The sequence below is a fragment of the Medicago sativa genome, chromosome 4 (genome assembly GCF_051527215.1).
Source record: "Medicago sativa cultivar Bolivia chromosome 4, Bolivia_mono, whole genome shotgun sequence".
Taxonomy (NCBI): Eukaryota; Viridiplantae; Streptophyta; class Magnoliopsida; order Fabales; family Fabaceae; genus Medicago; species Medicago sativa.
The window spans coordinates 69,320,878-69,341,742 of record NC_140752.1 but is presented as its reverse complement, the minus strand read 5'-3'; the positions used below and the strand labels follow the sequence as shown (position 1 = coordinate 69,341,742).

Here is a 20,865-nt window from a genome sequence, read left to right as displayed (position 1 = left end):
TTTCTAATTTAAAATATAGTGATATGATTGCGTAAAAGTTCATGTATAAAAGGAAAAGATAACAGTCCCATGAACGTAGTCCCGCGAACATTGCTCAATTGACAAAGACGTAACAGTATACATGAGTCGAAGTCAAACCTTAAATTCTTCATTTATTTATTTTAAGAGGTGAAATTTATAGTCACTACTTAAAGAAAAAAACACTTCAATCCATATTCTACTTAGAGTTGCAGGAAATAACACTTGTAATGCAAAAAAACAAAAAGGAAGAAAATCGAAAAATTCAATTACTAACTAAGACTAAAACTTCCTCAAAAAGAAAACTAAAAGACTGAAAATATATATTCATCTCCCATATTAATGTGCTAAGATATGAAAAAAAATGTGCTAATATAATCTTCGTCAGAATGCCAAAGGAAAACATCTACTCCCTCCGTTTCAAAATGAGTGTCGTTTTAGGCAAAAAAATTTGTTTCAAAATGAGTGTCGTTTTTAGTTTCCAATGCAATAATAACTTTTTCTTTTCAATTGTACCCTCCAATTAATACTTTGCACACTACTTCCAAAGTATTACTTTTAAAACTAACCAATAGTTAATAAGGATAATTTGGTAAAATAACCATTCTCTTTCTCTTAATCATTGTATTTCTTAATATGTGTGTAAACACCTAAAACGACACTCATTTTGAAACGGAGGGAGTACATGATACAATTTATAACTGTCAGAGTAGGTATGATTGGCATTTGGCACATAAGATCATAGAGCTAGATCCTCGCATATATGTTAATTATATCTTATCAATGCAAACTGAAATACTGTATCTCTTGAATTTTATCAAAATATAAATAAATTTAAAGCAAAACATATAATAATAAGAAAATCAAAATAACAAATAGGCGTATGGGAGAGTTTATAATATTTTGGGATTTGACTTGTTTTATCATAAGAAGGAATGCTAAGGACACTCTCTTTTCAACATTCTCTTCAACACTCATTCTCTTATTGGATGAAACAAATGTATGACCCACCACTTTAAGGGAACCCATTTCCAAAGTGTGAGTCCCACCACTTTTTCAAACTCTTTTCAATACACTTTCTTATATTACTTTCGTTGCCTCGACCCAAATCTTATAAGGAAAATTCTATGGTGAAGTCATCAGAATGACTTTTTAGGTGAAGTTAAATAGTCGATCGTGAAAATGATAGGGATATTTATAGTTTGTGATATTTGGATAATGGTGCAAACAATCATATGTGTTGATGGAAATATAAATTTATGAGCTTAATCAAAAGGTGATTGAAACATGTCATTGGGAAACTCCTTAAAAGTGAAAATTGAAGGGGAAAAGTACAATTCTAATATTTTCCGAAGATGAGAATCATGATGTTTACCGTGTGTGTAAATTAAAGGGTAATGTTTTGAGTTCGAGTCAACTTCTTGCGAAAAGATATGAATTATCATTAAAGATAAACATCTTTAGCTAAGAAATTAAAATAATAATTTACTGCAAGGTTCTTATGTCACAAAAATATAAAGTTTTTGTTCAACATAAAGAATCGTTGAAGTAAAATATTTGGGAACGAGTGTCTAAGGTGAATCATAACGTTGGTATATGAGCTTTCACCACATAAACTTTAGTATGAGGAGAGATATGACAGAAAAAAATGGTGAAAAGGAATCTTCAATCGATCATCGAAATCAGTTGTCTAAGAAAATCAAGCTAAAAATGTGTTCCAAAACAAATCACATCAAGAGCAATTAAACCAGACTAAATCATTCAAACTTGTGAATACCTATTTTTGTGGGCCGATCAATCCACCATCATCATATGGTAACATTGAAGATTTCATACTAATTACGGTATTTTAATAAATACAAACAAAGGGGTGAACAAATCAAAGAAACAAAAGCATGGAGGCAACTATGAAGATTTTTTTGCACCTATTTCCCACATGTACATAGATTGTTTGCCAATTTATGCAGACATTCAAATAATGTGAAAAAGTTATCAACCTGATGTGAAGCCAGCACCCAAAAATGATATATTGAAGAAAGCTTCTACATTGAGCTACCATTCGAGTGTATTGTTAAAGGACATGAAGATATAATACTAACACTAGAGATATATTTGCACAAAATGAGCAGAACCCCACGTGAAGAAGAGAAATTTAAATTAAGGGAGAGAAATATTATTAATAATTTAAAATTTAGACACATATAATTATTTAGAGATATCTATAGAAAAAAATGGAAATATTTTTAATTATAGAAAAATGTGTATTAACTGAGAAGTTAATTAAAGTGCATCTAGAGTTTATTGGTTCTACCTATAAATACCATCATTGTAACCTCATTGTGCCTCTAATTTTGAACAAAGAATTTCCTTAAAAAAATTTCTTTCTCAAAAGTAAATATCGTGAAGCTAGACTTAAAACAGATGTTGTGAATGAGATTTCCATTATTACAACATTATTTCATGTATATTACAACATTTTGATAAAAACTTCCATTAAAAACAAATATATTACTCTTAATGCAATGTTTTGTCCAATTATTACAACGTTATTTCACACACACAAACACACACACGCGCACACACATATATATATATATATATATATGGGCAATGCTACAACACACCCACCAATTTTTGTGAAGGTGTGTTTTAGCATTGAACACCTTCTTTGTTTGGACAAAACACTCCAACTTTCCTTTATTAAAACAAGTCAAATTCAAGGGCAAATATGTAAAACACAATTTATAATTAATATTTTTTTATTTCAGCTCTTCTTTCCCTTCTCTTTTTTTGGTCGAAATTCTTTCCCTTCTCGTAAGAACAAAAAAATCTTTCCTCCCCCAATCAAAGACATTATGCAGGTACTGGGAGAGAAAAATTGGGGTTTCTAACCCATACCCTTTAGCAATGTATTTCCATTTTTCTAATACACCAAGTTCTCTTCTTCAATTTCAATTGTCTGTGTGCTTTCGTTAAACACTTTCCTTTAAGCAAGCAACTTTTTTTTGTTTTGTTTGTATGGAACAAACCCCAACCAAACATAATAAACAATAATATAACAATATTGAACAGTTGTAAACCAAATTAACATCAGATTTACAGGTACAAACAAAACACAACCATAGGAGATTGTAATTGGATGACGAAGAGTGGTGGTCATGTTTTGGAGATAGAACATAAGGAACAGTGGTCATCGAAATGAAACAAAACACATCACAAATTTCATTGTTGATGGCGGTTGATGAAGGACTGGGTTGAAGGATTCTGGCGATGGAGGATCCGATAGTGGCGATGGCATGGTGATACGGCGGTGAAGATTTGGATGGATACAATTGAAAGATTATTTTGTTCTTACGAGAAGGGAAAGAAGAGCTGAAATAAAAAAATATTAATTATAAATTGTGTTTTACATATTTACCCTTGAATTTAACTTGTTTTAATAAAGGAAAGTTGGAGTGTTTTGTCCAAACAAAGAAGGTGTTCAATGCTAAAACACACCTTCACAAAAATTGGTAGGTGTGTTGTAGCATTGCCCTATATATATATATATATATATATATATATATATATATATATATATATATATATAATTAAATTTCTATTGAAATTCTTTTTCTTCTCTCTCCAACAAGCCGACCCTAGTTTTTTTTCCTCTCTATGTTTTCTCTTCCAGCTTCTTTATTGAGGGGTGGTTTTGGGTCAATTTTTGACCTTAAATCACCCCTCTTCATCTTTTTCTCTCTATTTCAATCTAAATAAGTGAGTTTCACATAGATCTAGGTCTTTTCTTTGTGGTTTCGTTATATGAGTGTGGTGGTGTGTTGTTCATCATCTTATGCGACGTTGTTTGATTTCCCGTCTTGTTGCGATGTTTATTTAATTCATATTCAAAGATCGATTATTCAATAAAAGATTTGGACGTCAACGTTGCAGATCCGGAGGCATGAGTATTCCAGTCACTTTTATTTTATCATATATTTTTGTAGGCATTATGCCGTTATATGCTATTAACTTGGATGTTGTGAGTTTGTTCGCAGATTCATCCTTTACGTTTTTAACGGTGTTGAACGATGTAATCTATCGATTTTAATGTATAAATATAACCATAGATTTTCTCATTAACTAATAATTAATTGGGTTGTTCAACATTTTGACCATTTCATTTGAATTTGATCAACTATTGTTATATTTTCTCATTAGAACAAAATTTTCAGTAAAGTGTACCATATTTGCAGTAATAATTAAGGAAATCTAACATTGATTATAAACTACATACCAAGGCAAATAGGGCACTCAATCTCATGTTAGAATGTAGGATCCGTTTACATTATGAAAATATTTTCACATTTCATTTTCTTAAACTTCTAGTCCTTTTAAAGTTCTAACAATGACATTTTAAGTTGCTAACAAGGACATGGAAGACTTGCATGGTAACAACTGTGGTAGAGATAATACGAAAACTGAAGAAAATGCATTCTTAGAAACAATAAAAATAATGTTTGGACATATAAAAAAAAATCTAAAAATGCTAGAATTCTTTTAAAAAAGTATGAGGTATATATTTGATCTATATTCTCTTTTTTTATTATTAGTTTAATGAAAATATATATAAATTGAGTGTAAACATGCCTTAATACAAAACAAAGAGATTACTTGTGGCAAAAACAAAACAAAACAAAACAAAACAAAGAGATTACTAGATATTAACGGAGCACAAAGCATACTCAATCCATATACAAAACAACTACCCAACATGGAGAAGATAAACACATAAAATTAAAAGGACCTCTCAATTTAGAAATGAGCTACACTCTTCAAAGGTATTACATAGGATCTATCTACACTTTACTCGTAGGTATCAAACTATAGTTTTTTACATATCAACATAGGACCTCTAAATATATACAAATTTAAAGGTATTACATAGGATCTATGTACACTTTACTCGTAGGCATTACATAGGCATCACAATCACACAACTATAGTTTATTATTATATTAATAATATTTCAAACGCAATCTATTTTACTTTTTGTTTTGATTGTTTACTTTTTACTTTAATCTAATATACATATTTTTAAAATTTTAAAATATCTTAAAACTATATGTACTATCTATTTCTTATTGAAGAAAATGTTTATTTATCTATTAACAAAGCACAAATTTTTATTTTTTATTTTTATATATCTATTTTATTTTAAATATATGCAAATTTGGAAGTGACACGTGTGAAAGCACAATTAGCTTTCCATGAATATCGTTGTAAAGAATTTAATTACTTTTTAATAATACACAAAAAACTAAATCTATTTAAAGTTACTTTAATATTTATATTCAGAAATTAATAGTTTTTTTTTTTTTTTGTATTTTGTGATTATGACATGATACAATAAGTTATTATTACTTTTTATATTTCATAAATTCCTATACTATAGATAATCTTATCTGTAGCAGGAACAAACGCTAAATATGTACTTATTTTCTTTTTACGGTTAACCCTCCAGTTTTCATGGAAAAGGGATTCTGATAATTTGAAGTTTGGTTGGGAGGTAAGTAAAAAAGAACAAGAATTATTCCACTAAGGAATCGAACTCAGGCTCTCTTTAACAATTCGTCATTCGTAGAGATTATTAATCATTCGATCTCAATTACTTTGTTTGAATATCTCTTCTAACCAAAATTTGAACCTAGGTTAACCATGTAAGTTTTAGGGGAGACTAGACCCTTCTAAATCCAATGAACCCAACCCGCGTTGGTATGTTGTTATTTGTTAATCTTTTAAAGAATTACGTCAATAAGATAATCAACTTTATCATTTTATTATATCTCAGTCAAAGTTATATCAAGTGGTAAGGACTTAAATATAACTAATAACATAACATAAAACTCATCTTTGACTTTATCTCGTGCTAATTGCCAGCCATGCATTGTCTGTGAGTATGAAATTATTTATAAATAGATTTATGAATATTCTATTTTTATACTTTACATTCTTTACAAAATATATACTAAATGTTTTCTCATTTTTACAGTTTAACAAGATTTATGACGTGTAATCATTCTATTCTACTGCATAACAACACCCTTAAGAATATGAGGTTTTTTTTTTTACCCCTAAGAAATCTAAATGCACCCCCTCCCAACAACGAAATAAGTATATTTAAGGATATTCTATTTTTATACTTTTTCACATTTTTATATTTACCTATTTTAAGATGTAGTATTTTTTTACTTTTTGTAGTTAACTATTGTTCTGTTTGGGAACAGTAGGATGACACGATCTCACATTGTTAGATTTCTTAGGGGTAAAAAAAAACCTCATATTCTTAAGGGTGTTGTTATGCAGTTGAATAAATTAATTACACGTCATAAATCTTGTTAAACTATAAAAGTGAGAAAACATTTTGTATATATTTTGTAAATAACGTGTAGTATAAAAATAGAATATCCATAAATCTATTTATTTATAAATAATTTCAGACTCACAAACAATGCATGTCTGGCAATTAGCAAGAGATAAAGTCAAAGATGAGTTTTATATTACGTTATTAATTCTATTTAAGTCCTTACCACTTGATACAACTTTGACCGAGATATAATAAAATGATAAAGTTTATTATCCTATTGAAATAATTATTTAAAAGATTAACAAATAAAAACATACCAACGCGGGTTGGGTTCATTGGATATAGTAGTGTTCCCTAAAACGTACATGGTTAACCTAGGTTCAAATTTTGGTTAGAAGAGATATTCAAACCAAGTAATTGAGCTCAAATGATTAATAAGCTCTACCAATGACGAATTGTTAAAGAGAACCTGATTTCAATTCCTTGGTGGAATAATTCTTGTTCAATTTTACTTACCTCCCAACCAAACTTCGAATTATCAGAGTTCCTTTTCCATGAAAACTGGAGGATTAACCGTAAAAATAAAATAAGTACATAATTAGTGTTAAAGACTAAATTGAACTTTAAAAATGTGTTAAGGACTAAATGATATTTGTGTCAAGATAAAATCAGACGAAACACCTAATAATATGTTGAGAAAGATTTGCAAATAATTCATTGAAAATAGATGTTGGCATTGATACCATGGACATGCTATTGCGTAATTATAATCTAATTAATAAAAAAACCACACACAACCCAAAAATTAAGCATGATATCACGCAAATGAAAACCATAGTGATACTCTCAGCTGCCTCGAAGAAACAACATACAAAAGATACAAATACATCGTTAGATCTTAAATATGCACATGTATTCAATCCAAATTTATACCAAATACATGTACTTTATTTTCTTATTTTAAGATCACAGGGAGCAATTAAAATCCGCATAAATTTTTTAAGGGGGAATAAATGATTAAGAATAAAACAGTAAATGACATAGTATGCGAGATAATAAACGAGGAATGAGGGTTAACATACTCTTCTTATTTGGATCTATCTTGTTCTTCAACTTCATCATTTGCTTCTTCATCTTGCTCTTCATCATCATCATCATCATCATCATCATCGTCGTCGTCGTTGTCTTTGTCATAATCATCAACTTTACCTTCTTCTTCTCCTTCTCCTTCTTCATTATCAGATGAAAACATTTGATCCGATCCCGATGAAAACAATAAGTAAGATAATTAAAATATATAAATAAATGATGATCACTAATGAAAAAAAATCATAGGAATTCATATGAAAATGCAAGAAGAAATAATTACATAATTGACATAAGAAATAATAAAAATGCTTACCAACGTTGTCTACGGGTTGCTCTCGCATGTTGTTTACCTTTTTTTTGGTCTCCTCATCTTTGAGAGACACTTCATGAGCGCGCTTATTTCCTGACATTTTGAACTAGATAGTTTTGGTTGCACATGCTAATGATATAAGTTTAAAGATAATTTCGTAATTTAAAAGGTGATATGTTCTTCATATGTGCTGTTTCTCAAAGACTAGGTATACCCGTCTTAATCAATTTGCAGTGGATTTTTTCCCAATATATATATATATATATATATATTTTCAGTTTATATATTTTTTTGGTAGTATCAAATTGAATTAATGAAAATATTTATTAACTTATAAAAATAACATTATACCAATTTGTTTTGTTGACCAAATTAATGATATATAATTTTAATTTATAAATACTAAATAAAATTCAAGTTATGTATTATAAAAAAAATTAGGAAAATAATACCACAATTTAATACATCGTCCTTCCAATTTTATATAATTATTTTTTTACTATAATTTTGTTTTAAGCAGTATGAAATTGAATTAATGGAAATATTAACCATGAATTATTATATGAAAACTGATGACATGTTAATGTGATAGAAATATTAAATATACAATTTTAAACAATAGAAATAAATATTAAATATTACCATAGAAATAAATAACAATTAATAATGAATTCCAGTCATTTGACCCAAAAAATAAATACCAGTCAAAAAAATGTGAACAAAGTATAATATTAAATATTAAAACTTATTCCTTTTAAAAAAAATAAAAAATATTTTCTATAAAAATTTAAATCATTGGATGTGTTTGCCATTTTTGGTAAAAAGAGTAAATTAATAATATATTATATATCTTGACTATAAAATTTAAAAATATGTATATATAAAGAAATTTTATGAAAAATACTATTAATTAATAAAATATCAATAGTCACAAAAAATAAATAACTATTAATAATACTAACTTCAAGCCAACCAAATGTGAACAAATTAAATTATTAAACATAAACAAAATATTCCTTTCAAAGAAATACAAAAAAAATATATTCCATTAAAAAATAATTATTATTATTACTTAAAGTGTTAGTCAATGTAATATATTACAATGTTGACTGTAAGCATTTTTTTTTGACAAATGTTGACTATAAGATATTTTTTTGAGCAAGACTATAAGATATAAACCTGTGTGTACACACATGAGTTTGCTAACTTAGACCAACAAAAAGATGAAGGTTCAAGTTAGCAAAAGTGCACCTTTTTATTTGGATAAAAATATCTTTCATCTTTATTATTTAAAACTAATAGTTTGAGGGCTACTTTAGTAATTTTCATTAAAACATATTTATTAACTTGCACCAATTTGCAGACTTAAACCCACTTTTATTTTATAACAAATAGTTTGAGGGATATTTACTAAACAATCTCTTACTTTAAATTGGTTTACACTAGTGGATATTTGTTTTTTCGCCAGAACTTTTTTAGCTATTTTCATTATCGACAAATATTTTCTTCTAAAACTTCTAATCATTTGAAATTGCTAACCATAACATGGAAGACTTGCATAGTAACAATTGTGATAGAGAGAATACAGAAACTGGAAAAATGCATTTTCAAAGACAATAAAAATAATGTTTACACATTTTAAAAAAATTCTAAAATTGGTAGAATTCTTTTAAAAAATTATGAGGTATATATTTGATCTATATTCTCTTTTTTTATTAGTTGAAATGAAAATACAAATAAATTGGAAGTAATCATGCCTACTTTAGAGAGGTGGTTCTTTGTTTTTGAAACAACCAACAGATTACTAGATATTAGCCGAACACAAAGCATACTCAAGAAAACGACAACCTAAAATGGAAAAGATAAACACAAGAAATAAAAGGACCTCTAAATTTAAAAAAGAGTTAAATATGTTTTTGGTCCCTATAAATATACTAAATTTTCGTTTTAGTCCCTCTAAAATTTTCCTTCAGCTTTTAGTCTCTATAAAATTTTCAATCACTACTTTTGGTCCCTATTTTAAATTTAATTTTTGTATTTTTTTAATGAAATTGTGCAGAAATGTGTAGAATATTGAAAAAATCTTTCCCAAAAAAAATTAGAATTTTTTAACAAAGCATAAATTTAATATGAATTTTTAACCATAAAAAATATAAAAATTCATATTAAATTCATGTTTTTTTTAAAAATTCTAAATTTTTTTGGGAGAGATTCTTATAATATTATGAATTTTTTTGCAAACTTTTATTCAATAATATGAATTCTACATATGATTTTACTTTAAAATAGGGACCAAAAGTAGTGATTGAAAATTTTATAGGGACTAAAAATTGAAGGAAAATTTTAGAGGGACTAAAATGAAAAGTTGGTATATTTATAGGGACCAAAAATATATTTAACCCTTTAAAAAAGAGCTACACTCTTCAGAGATATTTCATAGGATCTACACACTATTCATAGAGTTATAGTGTAGAAATAACTCTTGAAACATATTGTGACCATTTTAATATATTAAATTCACCAAATTAAAGTCATCCTAGAATGAAAAGGGGTGGTCAAAATCGTATTTTCAAAGGATTTCTTGAATCATAATGTGTGCCTACACACATACACACAATATATAGGTGAGTGTGTGACATGTATTTGTGTTAAGTGTGAGTTAGAAGTTCCATATTGTATAAAAAAGTAAATATTGAGCAACATATAATGTTACTGTTACTTGGAAATTGGCAGACATGGTGGTCAAAGTGTTCTATAGCCGGTCCTTCTTATGGTTTTGAAGTTGTACATGTATCAGATAATTAATATAGCAACATTGTTTGTTGGCTATTGCAGATATGTTAGAAGCGATGAACAAGGCATCAACCTCTTTTCTCGGCTATACTCAATTTATTAGAGTAAGCATTTAACATGTAGTATTAGAGTAACTAATTCTTATAGTTATAACCAATTTCATCAACTAAAATAAAATGATAAATAAAGAGGTTAATGACTGTGCACTGTCAGTGTATACAATTTTACACTGTCATTCAATTATAGCTCACCATGTAAAGCCTAATGTGCAAAACTCTTCCATAGTTTTTTAAATCCCTTCTAGATATCAAAGAGAAGCAAACCATCATTGGAGAAAATGAAATTGTTTTCAAGATCATGTCGCAAACACATGACTGGCAACCGAAATCAGATCAAGATACACATACTCCATCCCCAGATTTTTAAACTACATAAATGTGTTTAAGAAACATTAATATGAAGAAAATAAAAGTGAACAAAAATAAACTATTATGTAGTATATAATTACTTTAATGTGCTCTTGAGAGTTGGGACAATAAAATCCTTGGTGTGCATGTGTAGGGTCCTTACCAACTGCCAAGGCATGTGATTACATATAGGCAATTTCCACCTTACAAACAATGTCTCATCAGTTTGCAATTTAATTATATATTGTGTCATTCGTAGTACTTGTGCAGTTAGAAACATTGGGGTATTGATGAAGACTTATACAATCAAAAGGACTTTCCGTGCTCTTCAAAAAGTACTAATCCTGCAAGCTGTTATGACAAATACAGCCATTGATTTTAACTGCATAAGACATAATAACATGCAACCATTGACTAATAGTAATTTGCAGATAATGTATCAAGAATTTAAGAAATTCCCTTTAGCTGTCATACTGTCATTTTAGGAGTGCATTATTTATCACGACTAACCAATATAGAGTTCAATGAGATGTTGGCATGTCAAGAGAGTGAGTAAGAGTCTTGCATTGGATTAAAAAATGGATGCTATACATCGCATAAGTAATGTGTCCCTCTTGTGGATTGCAGGACTAGTAAAAAGATACTATTCAGAATGGCACTTTTGCAGGTGGCTTATGATCAACAATATTACATCATATGTGACATGCACATATATGATAATGACAAAATATTTTTAATAGAAGAGAATCTTTCCTCCCTTTGAGAGTTTAGCAGTTCTCCTCCTTACCATTAAACGACATTGTCCGTTGTTGCAAGGTCACCGCTTCGAGAATTCCTAGGGTCGAATTTTGTTTTGTTCACCGAACAGGAAACTAGTTTATTGCTCTTCTCCTTTTTAAAATTGTTTATTCCCTTGTATCGGCGGTAGTTAATTGCCGCTGACATTTTAAGACCGGTTCAATCAACCTTTTTAGTTGATGCAGCCGATCTTAAAGGTGCCCGCGACAATTAACGAACAATTTTGAAAGGGTAAGAGCAATTTTCAGGAATCTATGTAGCTGATGGGTTGTCTAGGCTTGAAATGTATAAACCCAATTGTAATTGGGGCATACACCCCCCTCCTGAAGTTGTCATACCCCTTTTAGCTCTTGATTTGGGTTCTCGGTCTCGCCTTTGATTACTAAAAATTGTTTTTCTATTTAAAAAAAATAATTACACAATATTATTGGGTGAAGAAATGTGGGAGAATCTGTGGAGCCTAAAAGTTATTCTAAGGAGTTTTGAGTTGATCTCAAGTTTGAAGGTAATTAATTTTCTTTAAAAACTAGTTTTACGGTGTCAATTTAGAAGATCATTTCCCATAAGCTACATTAACTTAGATCAAGTTTGAATTGCTATTGGAATTACGGTAGAACTCTTTTCTATGTTGGTAAGACACAAATAACAAAGATGATGTTTCTCCAAACTCAATTTGGTAGCATATATGGAAGAATGCAACCAAAATTTTGTAAACAATATCAATATTTTAATTACCCTTCCTCAAATGCTGCAATAAACTTCTTTGTAATCATAACTCATAAGTTCAATAATGTTCTTCATATCAATTTCATCAGCAGAAATATAAGCACAATATCACTCTAGTACCATGTTACAAATCACATGATCAATGAGATGGCGATCCATCTCATAGGAAAAATAAGTTTTAAGAGGTTGATAGAAGGAAAAATTCCTTAGAATTTATATCGATAAAAAAAGATGGTAAATAGGTACATGAAATGCTCTATATATACAGCTAGTAGATAATCAATAAACTAACTAGCTACTAACTTATTAAAAAAAAAAAAAAAAGTAGCTACTAACAAACTATTATACTTCAACATAAAATATATGATCACCTTGTGTTACAAGAGACTTTGATACCACTTTGTTGAAGTAGAGATAATAGTCTATGTAAAAACGGTATGTCCTCACATAAATAGATAAACATACAAACAACAAAATACAATTACCGATCACAATAGCAAACCTCATGATTTAGTCTAGTAAACCTTCCACTATAATATAATATTAGGTATACCAAAGTCTTCCTAGTAACACTCGGAAACAATAATCAAACCAAATAGAAAAAGGGTCATGTTAACTTGTGCCCTTAGGGCACATGTTAAGGAATCCAAAAAAAGAAATTTTACATTGGAAAACATGATATTTTAACTTTTTAGAAGTTGACTACACAACTTTTGATGCGTATATTTCTTTAATGAGTTCCTTAACATGTGCCCTTAGGGCACAAGTTAACATTTGCCATAGAAAAAAGAGCGATTTCTCAAAAGTTGATATAACAAATCATCATTAAGAGAAGACAAAACAAATACTAAAAAGTGACATTTAGGTTACCCATTTAAAAATACATTGACCAATGACCACGTAAGTATATTTTCAAATGGCACCTATAAACTACCATTGACCCTATTAACAAAGACTCATTTTTATTGGTTAATGGGTAAGTTGCCCGTCATTCTTTAAAGGTAATCTAGGAAAAACCCTACTAAAATTATACATAATGACAAACTCAAGTATTAAGAACAACATATTAAAATCATAGTATAAACATAAGAACTTTACCGTACAACCATTCACCATTGAAACCCTATTTTTCATCTTTACTCATTAGGTCTTTGCCTATGTTTCTTATTTTTCTTGCCTGCGGTTTTCTCTTGAGTGGGATTCTTTTAATTTTTTTTTGAAAAAAAAATAGTTTCATTTAAGAAAGAGATAAACATAAATGTGATATTGATGGAACCTATTTTTATAAAATATTTATAAAACGGAGTCTGCCAATATTACACTTATATCTATCTATTTTTCTCATAAATATAAAACTATTTTTTTCTAGAAATGAAGAGAATCTTGACTCCATGACTAATCAACTATATGGTTCCCTCTCATAAGACAAACAAGGTTTTATTTTTCCTTTCAAGACGAGCCAAGCCCATTTACAAACCTTTATTTCCCCCCTTTATAGCCACTACCCACCCAACAATTTTACATGTTTTTTTTTTTCTTTTCTTTTTCTAGTATTGCTTCACCAAAACCATGATAAAAAACATTTATCCAACACACACACACTAGTATTGTTACATATTTACGTCATTTGCATGAGCTCTGCCGCAAAAAGTGTATTATTTTACATTTTCCTATGCCGCTTCTCTTCGTTTACTAATGAACATGAGAAGAGAAGGATGACTATGAATACAATGACATTTGGAGTATTAGTTTCATTCATCTAAAAGCAATTAAATAGTAATTTACCTTAAGAGAAAAAAATTAATGACAAAAATCAACCATTAATACATATGTTATGTACATATACATGCTCATATAATGATAATTACTCACTTCAAATGAGTGAGATATACACGATCTTATTTTTCTCACATATCATATACATATACATGAAATACAAATAGAGAATTAGTGTGGAATATATACTTATATATGTTAAGATCATGTGACTGAACTTACTTATGAGACATTGAAACGAGAAGTAAGAGTAACAAAATAATGAATGGAACATGGAATAACAATATTTCCCATTGGGTGTTCAAAACCAAACTCTTCCTCAGCACAACACAAGAAGGCCTGAAACATAGGTTCCTTCAACAAGGATAATGGGACCACAAACCGCCTCATATATTCATCATCCTTATCACCTACGTACACCGCAAAATGTCCTTTTGGAACATGATGACCTATTTTCTTGGAATTTTGTCTTGAAAATTGATGCTTTGTGTAGTATTGAGACCGTAGTCGTAACATTTGCACTGCATGTAGAATCATCTCTAGAAGCATACACATACCCATATATTTTTGTATTGAAACACACTTGCTAGCTAGTAGTTGTATATCGATTTTTTTGAAGAGCTTTCTATCAAATTCTGAATCATACATGATTTTATATATATACTTACTTGCATGTATATACACAAGTATTTTTATTTTACTATATAATTAATAATGTAAGACACTAGTTTGAATCATGCATTTAACAGGTCCAACATGGCGCTTCACATAATAACTAGATTGCCCACAGTTTTTTCACAAAAAAACTACTTTGTTTTCTGTGATGCATGTTCTTGAAGTGGCCACGTTGTTGACGTCAGTGGTTTGATTTGATAAATCATGAATGTTAATAATGAAGATGAATTGGTCAATTATTCATGGTTATTACCAATTTCTATCTATTCAACCTAGCTACCAACGTGACAATTATTATTATGTTCAAAATTCTAGCCTCTTTCTCTTAATTTAGCACGCCACAAACAACATTGCACACATGTAATGTTTTTTCTCATTCATCAGTTGAAAACCACGAATGGAACAAGAAAAAGATGACGACAAACAAAACAAGAATGTGGGCGCTAGCTACACCTGAAATCTTAATAGGTCGAAAGCAAATTAATGAAGGGTTCATTGCAATTTTGTAGAGAAATGGATAAGGTGAGCAGTCACGTAGCAATCTTAATCCAATAAAAACAGAGTTATATTAGCAGGCAGGGGATCCTATGTTTATGATCCACATTCATTCATGTTAACGAACATTTGGTCTAACTAACATTAAGTTTGATTCTCTCCACATTAAGAGTATTTCTAATGGTCATATTTTGAGAAACCTAGTTTGAGTTTGGTACGCAATAAATAGGCAGTCATAAAATATTACATAGTATTTATGCCACTCACTAATAACAATATATATATGTGGTTGGTTGGGGTTCTCTTCGATAGACCCTCGTTTTATTTTGAATCATTTCGATCATTATGTTATATTGTCAGGGGTTTGAAAGTGAGGCGATCTTTTTTGCAATTAATTTGGTTTACCTGTATGTAGATTATCTGACAAGAGCGGGGTTTTAATCATAAGGAGAAGTCGATGCCTCATTTGCTTGATATAAGGTTAAATATTTGTCTTTGTGGTGGCTGAAACATAAGACTGCAATTGTTTCACTTGATTCTCTTGTTTGGTGGTAATGCCCCTTTGATTGTTTGGATGTCAGCTAATTGTATTGTTTTGTTTCCTTTTTATTAGTGCCTTATTTTTTAATGGACATTTGTTAATTGTTTTGTGCATTTTAACTTTTTGCTTCTTCTCGGACAAATTGTACCGAGGAGGTGACTTTTTGTGGTGTTTAATATATCATATTTTGGTTTGTTAAAAAAAATAATATATACCATTACATTTTCACAAAAACTTAATTTTTGTGACAACAACTATCATTTTTAGGGTAAAAAATCTGAGTTGAAACTAAATCTAGATAAATGTGATACTAGCTAGAAGGACCAAAGAGTAGGATTTTAGAATGAAGAGACTATTTTTGTGAGCGTAATAGAAACGAAAGAGCAAAAGTGAAATTAACCATAAAATTAATCTCTATTTCTTTTTAAATTTTTACCCAAAAAACTTAATTTGAATTTATTTTCTTTGCCAACAATGAGTGTTGGTCTCAAGCCGCCATCTAAAAGTTTTTTAAGTCCGTAATATCCACACACACACTTTTTGAGAGTTTTTTTTTTCTTCTTTTCCTGCTAGCAGTAGCGGAGTCAGGATTATTATAAAGCATAGGCAAAAAAACATTGCAACACATTTATAAGTGTTTACATAAGAATTTACAAGCAAATAATCAAAAAATCTAAAACAATTGTCCAATTTATATGAGTTTATATAAGAAAATGAGAGAAATTTACATAGGAAATTGCAAAAAATTTGGGACGAAGCTCGGGCGCATGCCTGGGGTCGCCGGGCGGTGAAACCGCCATTGCCTGCTAGTATCTTTCTACGATCAGTGAATAATATGTATATTTTTGGTAGTGTTTTACTCCTTGATATAATAAAAAAGTTACATTAAACTACCAATTTAGTCTCTGTCTTAGCAAGTGATTCTTAAATTAATCCCCGACTTTATTAATATTTCAAAATAGTCTTTGTCTTTGTCAAAAATTTCTCAATTAAGTTCCTCGTCATGTGAAAAAAACAAAGAAACTTGGTTTAATTGAGAAACTTTTGACAATATTTCAAAATAGTCCCTGTCTTTGTCAAAAGTTTCTCAATTAGACCCATATTTTTATGTTTTTTCACATGACGAGGGACTTAATTGAGAAACTTTTGACAAAGACATCAACTATTAATAAAGACGGAGACTAATTAGAGAATCACTTACAAAGACAACCAATTTGATGGTTTACTCGTAAGAAATTTTACCACCGCAATTACTAATTTTCTTGTAGTCAAATTTTTTAGAGCATATAATAACCTAAAAACAATTATCAGTAGGAACTCAACAAGATAAATGCCAGGTTTTTTTATATACTTTGAATGGTAAATGCTAGGGTTACATTGCAATTTTCAGTTTACATCTCAAGACAAGAAAATTGCTCGAATTCAATTGCCAAAACAACTCATGAGTACATCACCTGAATTGGGATGTTATTAGACTGAGGTGAATCTCTGGTACAACATTAGTTGAATAGACCAGATTTAGTTCCTCCTATCTAACTTTGGTGAATTAAATAAAAAATAAAAATAATCAATATTTTTGTTCAATGGGTCAAATTTGATCACCCATATCCTTTTTTTGAACAATTAATAATTAAGAGAAGAAGTTAGACTAATGAAGTAATCTTCAGTGCATGGAATTGTGAGACCACCCATAGGGTGATTGAATCCAAATTCTTCTTCAGCCCAATCCAATAAATCTTTGAACAAAGGATGACTCAAATATGATATTGGAATTACAAACCTCTTATGGTCATTTCCAACATAAACTGCCAAGTGCCCTTTTGGTACATCACCAACTGATGAAGCCATTCTAATTCTTTGTGAAAGTGTTCTCTGGAGTTTTTGTTTAGCTTGAACAATCCCCACAAATCTGTTACTTGTTGTCTTCATGATGAAGAAAGCTAGATAGGGATCAATTTGAAAATATTATATGATTGAAATATATTTAATGCTAAAGATAGAGAAGATTTAGGTAGAGAAGACTTAGGTTTGAATTGAATTGTCATCTCTATAAATATATATAGTGTGTCAAGCCGTACCAAATACTATAGCATTGTTAATTTTTTTTAATACATTAAATAATATTGCTTGATAAGTGATAACCATGAAGAATGTTTAGGAACATGTCAGGTGTAGGAGTATAGTAGTTTCACATGATAATGCCTAATCTGGACCAAAACATGTGGGCCCATTATAATTTGGAGCCCAAAAAGAAAATGTGGCCCTTGTTGAAAGTTACACTACTTATTGGCTATAAGCTTGCTACTTGCTTTAAACAAATGAAAATCTTGCCTTTTTTATCATTGGCACGTTCTTGATATATAATGCCAACATGGATTTGAAAATATGTTGCCCTGGTCTACTTATTCAAAGGAGCTTTGAATTTAGACTTGTTATCCTTACTGGCATTTTTTTTTCACCACTATAATCTCTGTTGTGATTATGGATAGAACTTTCTCAGGTTAAATATAACAAAGTTAGTTTTTATATGTCAAAAGTTTAAGGGCTCATATTTATTAGGAACTTCTAGGCCAAAGATTAAAGGTTCACAAAATTATGAGTCTTTTTAACTTTAACCTTTTACCTTTTTCTGATGTTCTAACACGATTTTCGTTAAAAACATCCAACTCTCCTTTCCTCTACAATTTGATTTTTTTTTAAAAAAAAAGGATAGTTTATAAAATAATATAAACTATCTATTTTATTGTGGCGTCTACTAAGAGAAATTTGACTAAGTTGAAATTATATAAATCTTATTTGCAATCTACAATTACAAGGTATATTAAATAGCATATTTTCTATAATGAGATAAGTTAACCATATGTTAAAACTCGTGGGAGATTTTAACCGTCCATTATAGTCCTTTCAGACTCATGCATATGTTGCCTACAGTTTAAGCAATTAAGCACAAAAATATATATTAATAGAACATTATTTTCTTAGTTTGTACAATGTGCCCAAAATTTCATGGACGTCTCTTAGTAGCAAGGCACCATTATTTACTTTCTACAAATAAGCTAAAAATAGGTCCTCAAGTTGGATTGATATTGATATAACTTAGCTCACACTGCTGCATAGTAATGCAACAATTACCCTCCCCCTCTTTTCAAAATTGAAAACTAATTAAGAATATGTTTGGTTTCCCATTAAGGAAACCCGAAGGTGAATCAAGATATACAAGGAATTAATAAGAATATGTTTGGTTTCCCATTAAGAAAACCCAAAGGTGAAATGTGATACAAGGAATTAATTGACATGTTAGGATGATGTTAACATAATTTCATTTTGTCTTTAAGTTACAATTTATAGTTTTGACTTTACATATGATTTTTACACTCAAACTTATTGTTGAACTCATTTTTACGTGTATATATCCTAGTAGAAATAACTTCACATTCAACTCACTTTTAATTTAAACACAATTCATTCAATTTTTGTCTCCTTAGAACGGCACACATTAATATGTTTTTATTCCTTTTTAACCGAAATGACATTGGTTTTTCTCAATGACAATTTAGTCAATAGTGCTCCAAATTTGATGCTGAGAAATGAAGAAAACATGATTTGCAAGTTAGTTAACTTCATGGCTTCAAAATATTGCAAGTACTCCTCATCCTCCTTGGAAGTCATAAAGTGGTCCAATAATAGAATCACTGTAGTAGAAAATTTAAAACGAAAAGCACTTTAATTTCCACGTGATTGCATAAGATATGCTTTCAAAGTTTCAACATTGCATGTGAAGTACGAACTCCTGCTTGGAGGACCATTGGGTCATATTTCAATTAATTTCATGTATTTTTTTTTTCTATGTATATTTAATTTGACTACACTCTAAGTGGTTAAGTCAATATGCGGTCCACAATCCGTTGTTTAAAATTTAATGGACAATTAAACATATAAACATAATCATACTATGAAAAGAAAACTAACAACTCTCGTAGAATAATGGTCTGTTGGTCACCCCTGATTTGGCAACTTGTGAAAGAGTACAAAGAGATACTGTAGATCATATTATTGGGAATGAACAGAAATAGATAAGGAATATGAAAGAAAACATGGTATGCTAGAGTAATATCAAAGATAATTCTTCTTCTATTTGTGGTCCTTAGGCTTTCCCTTAGTTTCATAGTTCTTTTTTTTTAATGTGAGTTCAGAAAAACCATGATTTTAGTATATACTTGTTTATATAAATGTCTTAAAATAGACAACTAAAATAAATAATTAGTAAATTATTAATTAATAATGTTATTTTTTTTGAAAGAATTAATAATGTTATTTTGATTTTGTCCCGGTTGAAGCATTGGAAAATATATATATTTAGAGGTTGGAGTTCGAACTTCAAACACTTCACTGATTCATTTTAAAAAGATAAATTTCTAATCACTATATTACTTAAAAAAAATATAATAATGATCTTTAGATTTTTCTTTCAATTAAACGTTCTTTTGATTTTCTCGACCAATCCAGAAACTAGGCAGGGCAGCAAACTAGTATGGCTGGATATGGGAATGTGCACCTTCCATGAGTTGAATGATATATACTATGATATATACTATATTGTTATAGTTTATTGGAATAATGTTGACGTTCGAATTTAACTTTTGGAAAGCCATATTTCTTTCTGTAATTAATTGACCTTTAAAAAATGGCTTAATTATTGTTTAGATCCCTTTATTTTAATATATTCTCAAAGCCAATATATACCTCCATTTTAAAATCATTCAATAGTTTTTCTTTTTTTGACAAAAAATCATTCAGTAGTTTTGATTAGTCTATGAGATTTCTGTAATTAAAAACAATGATGTCACATATTTTAAATGAGGTGACATCATTCAAGTAGAATTTTTTTTAG

General features: G+C 29.3%; 1 protein-coding gene and 1 pseudogene across 1 annotated transcript; both read right to left on the bottom strand.

The window, feature by feature from the left end:
- Window positions 1-14,342: 14,342 nt before the first annotated feature.
- On the bottom strand, window positions 14,343-14,946 carry LOC146931252 (auxin-induced protein 10A5 pseudogene; annotated as a pseudogene).
- Window positions 14,947-17,297: 2,351 nt separating this feature from the next.
- Window positions 17,298-18,006, bottom strand: LOC146931251 (auxin-induced protein 15A-like). The gene has a single exon (XM_085702733.1). The coding sequence runs from the start codon at window positions 17,901-17,903 to the stop codon at window positions 17,598-17,600; it is 306 nt and encodes a 101-aa protein (XP_085558859.1). The 5' UTR covers window positions 17,904-18,006; the 3' UTR covers window positions 17,298-17,597.
- Window positions 18,007-20,865: the final 2,859 nt, after the last annotated feature.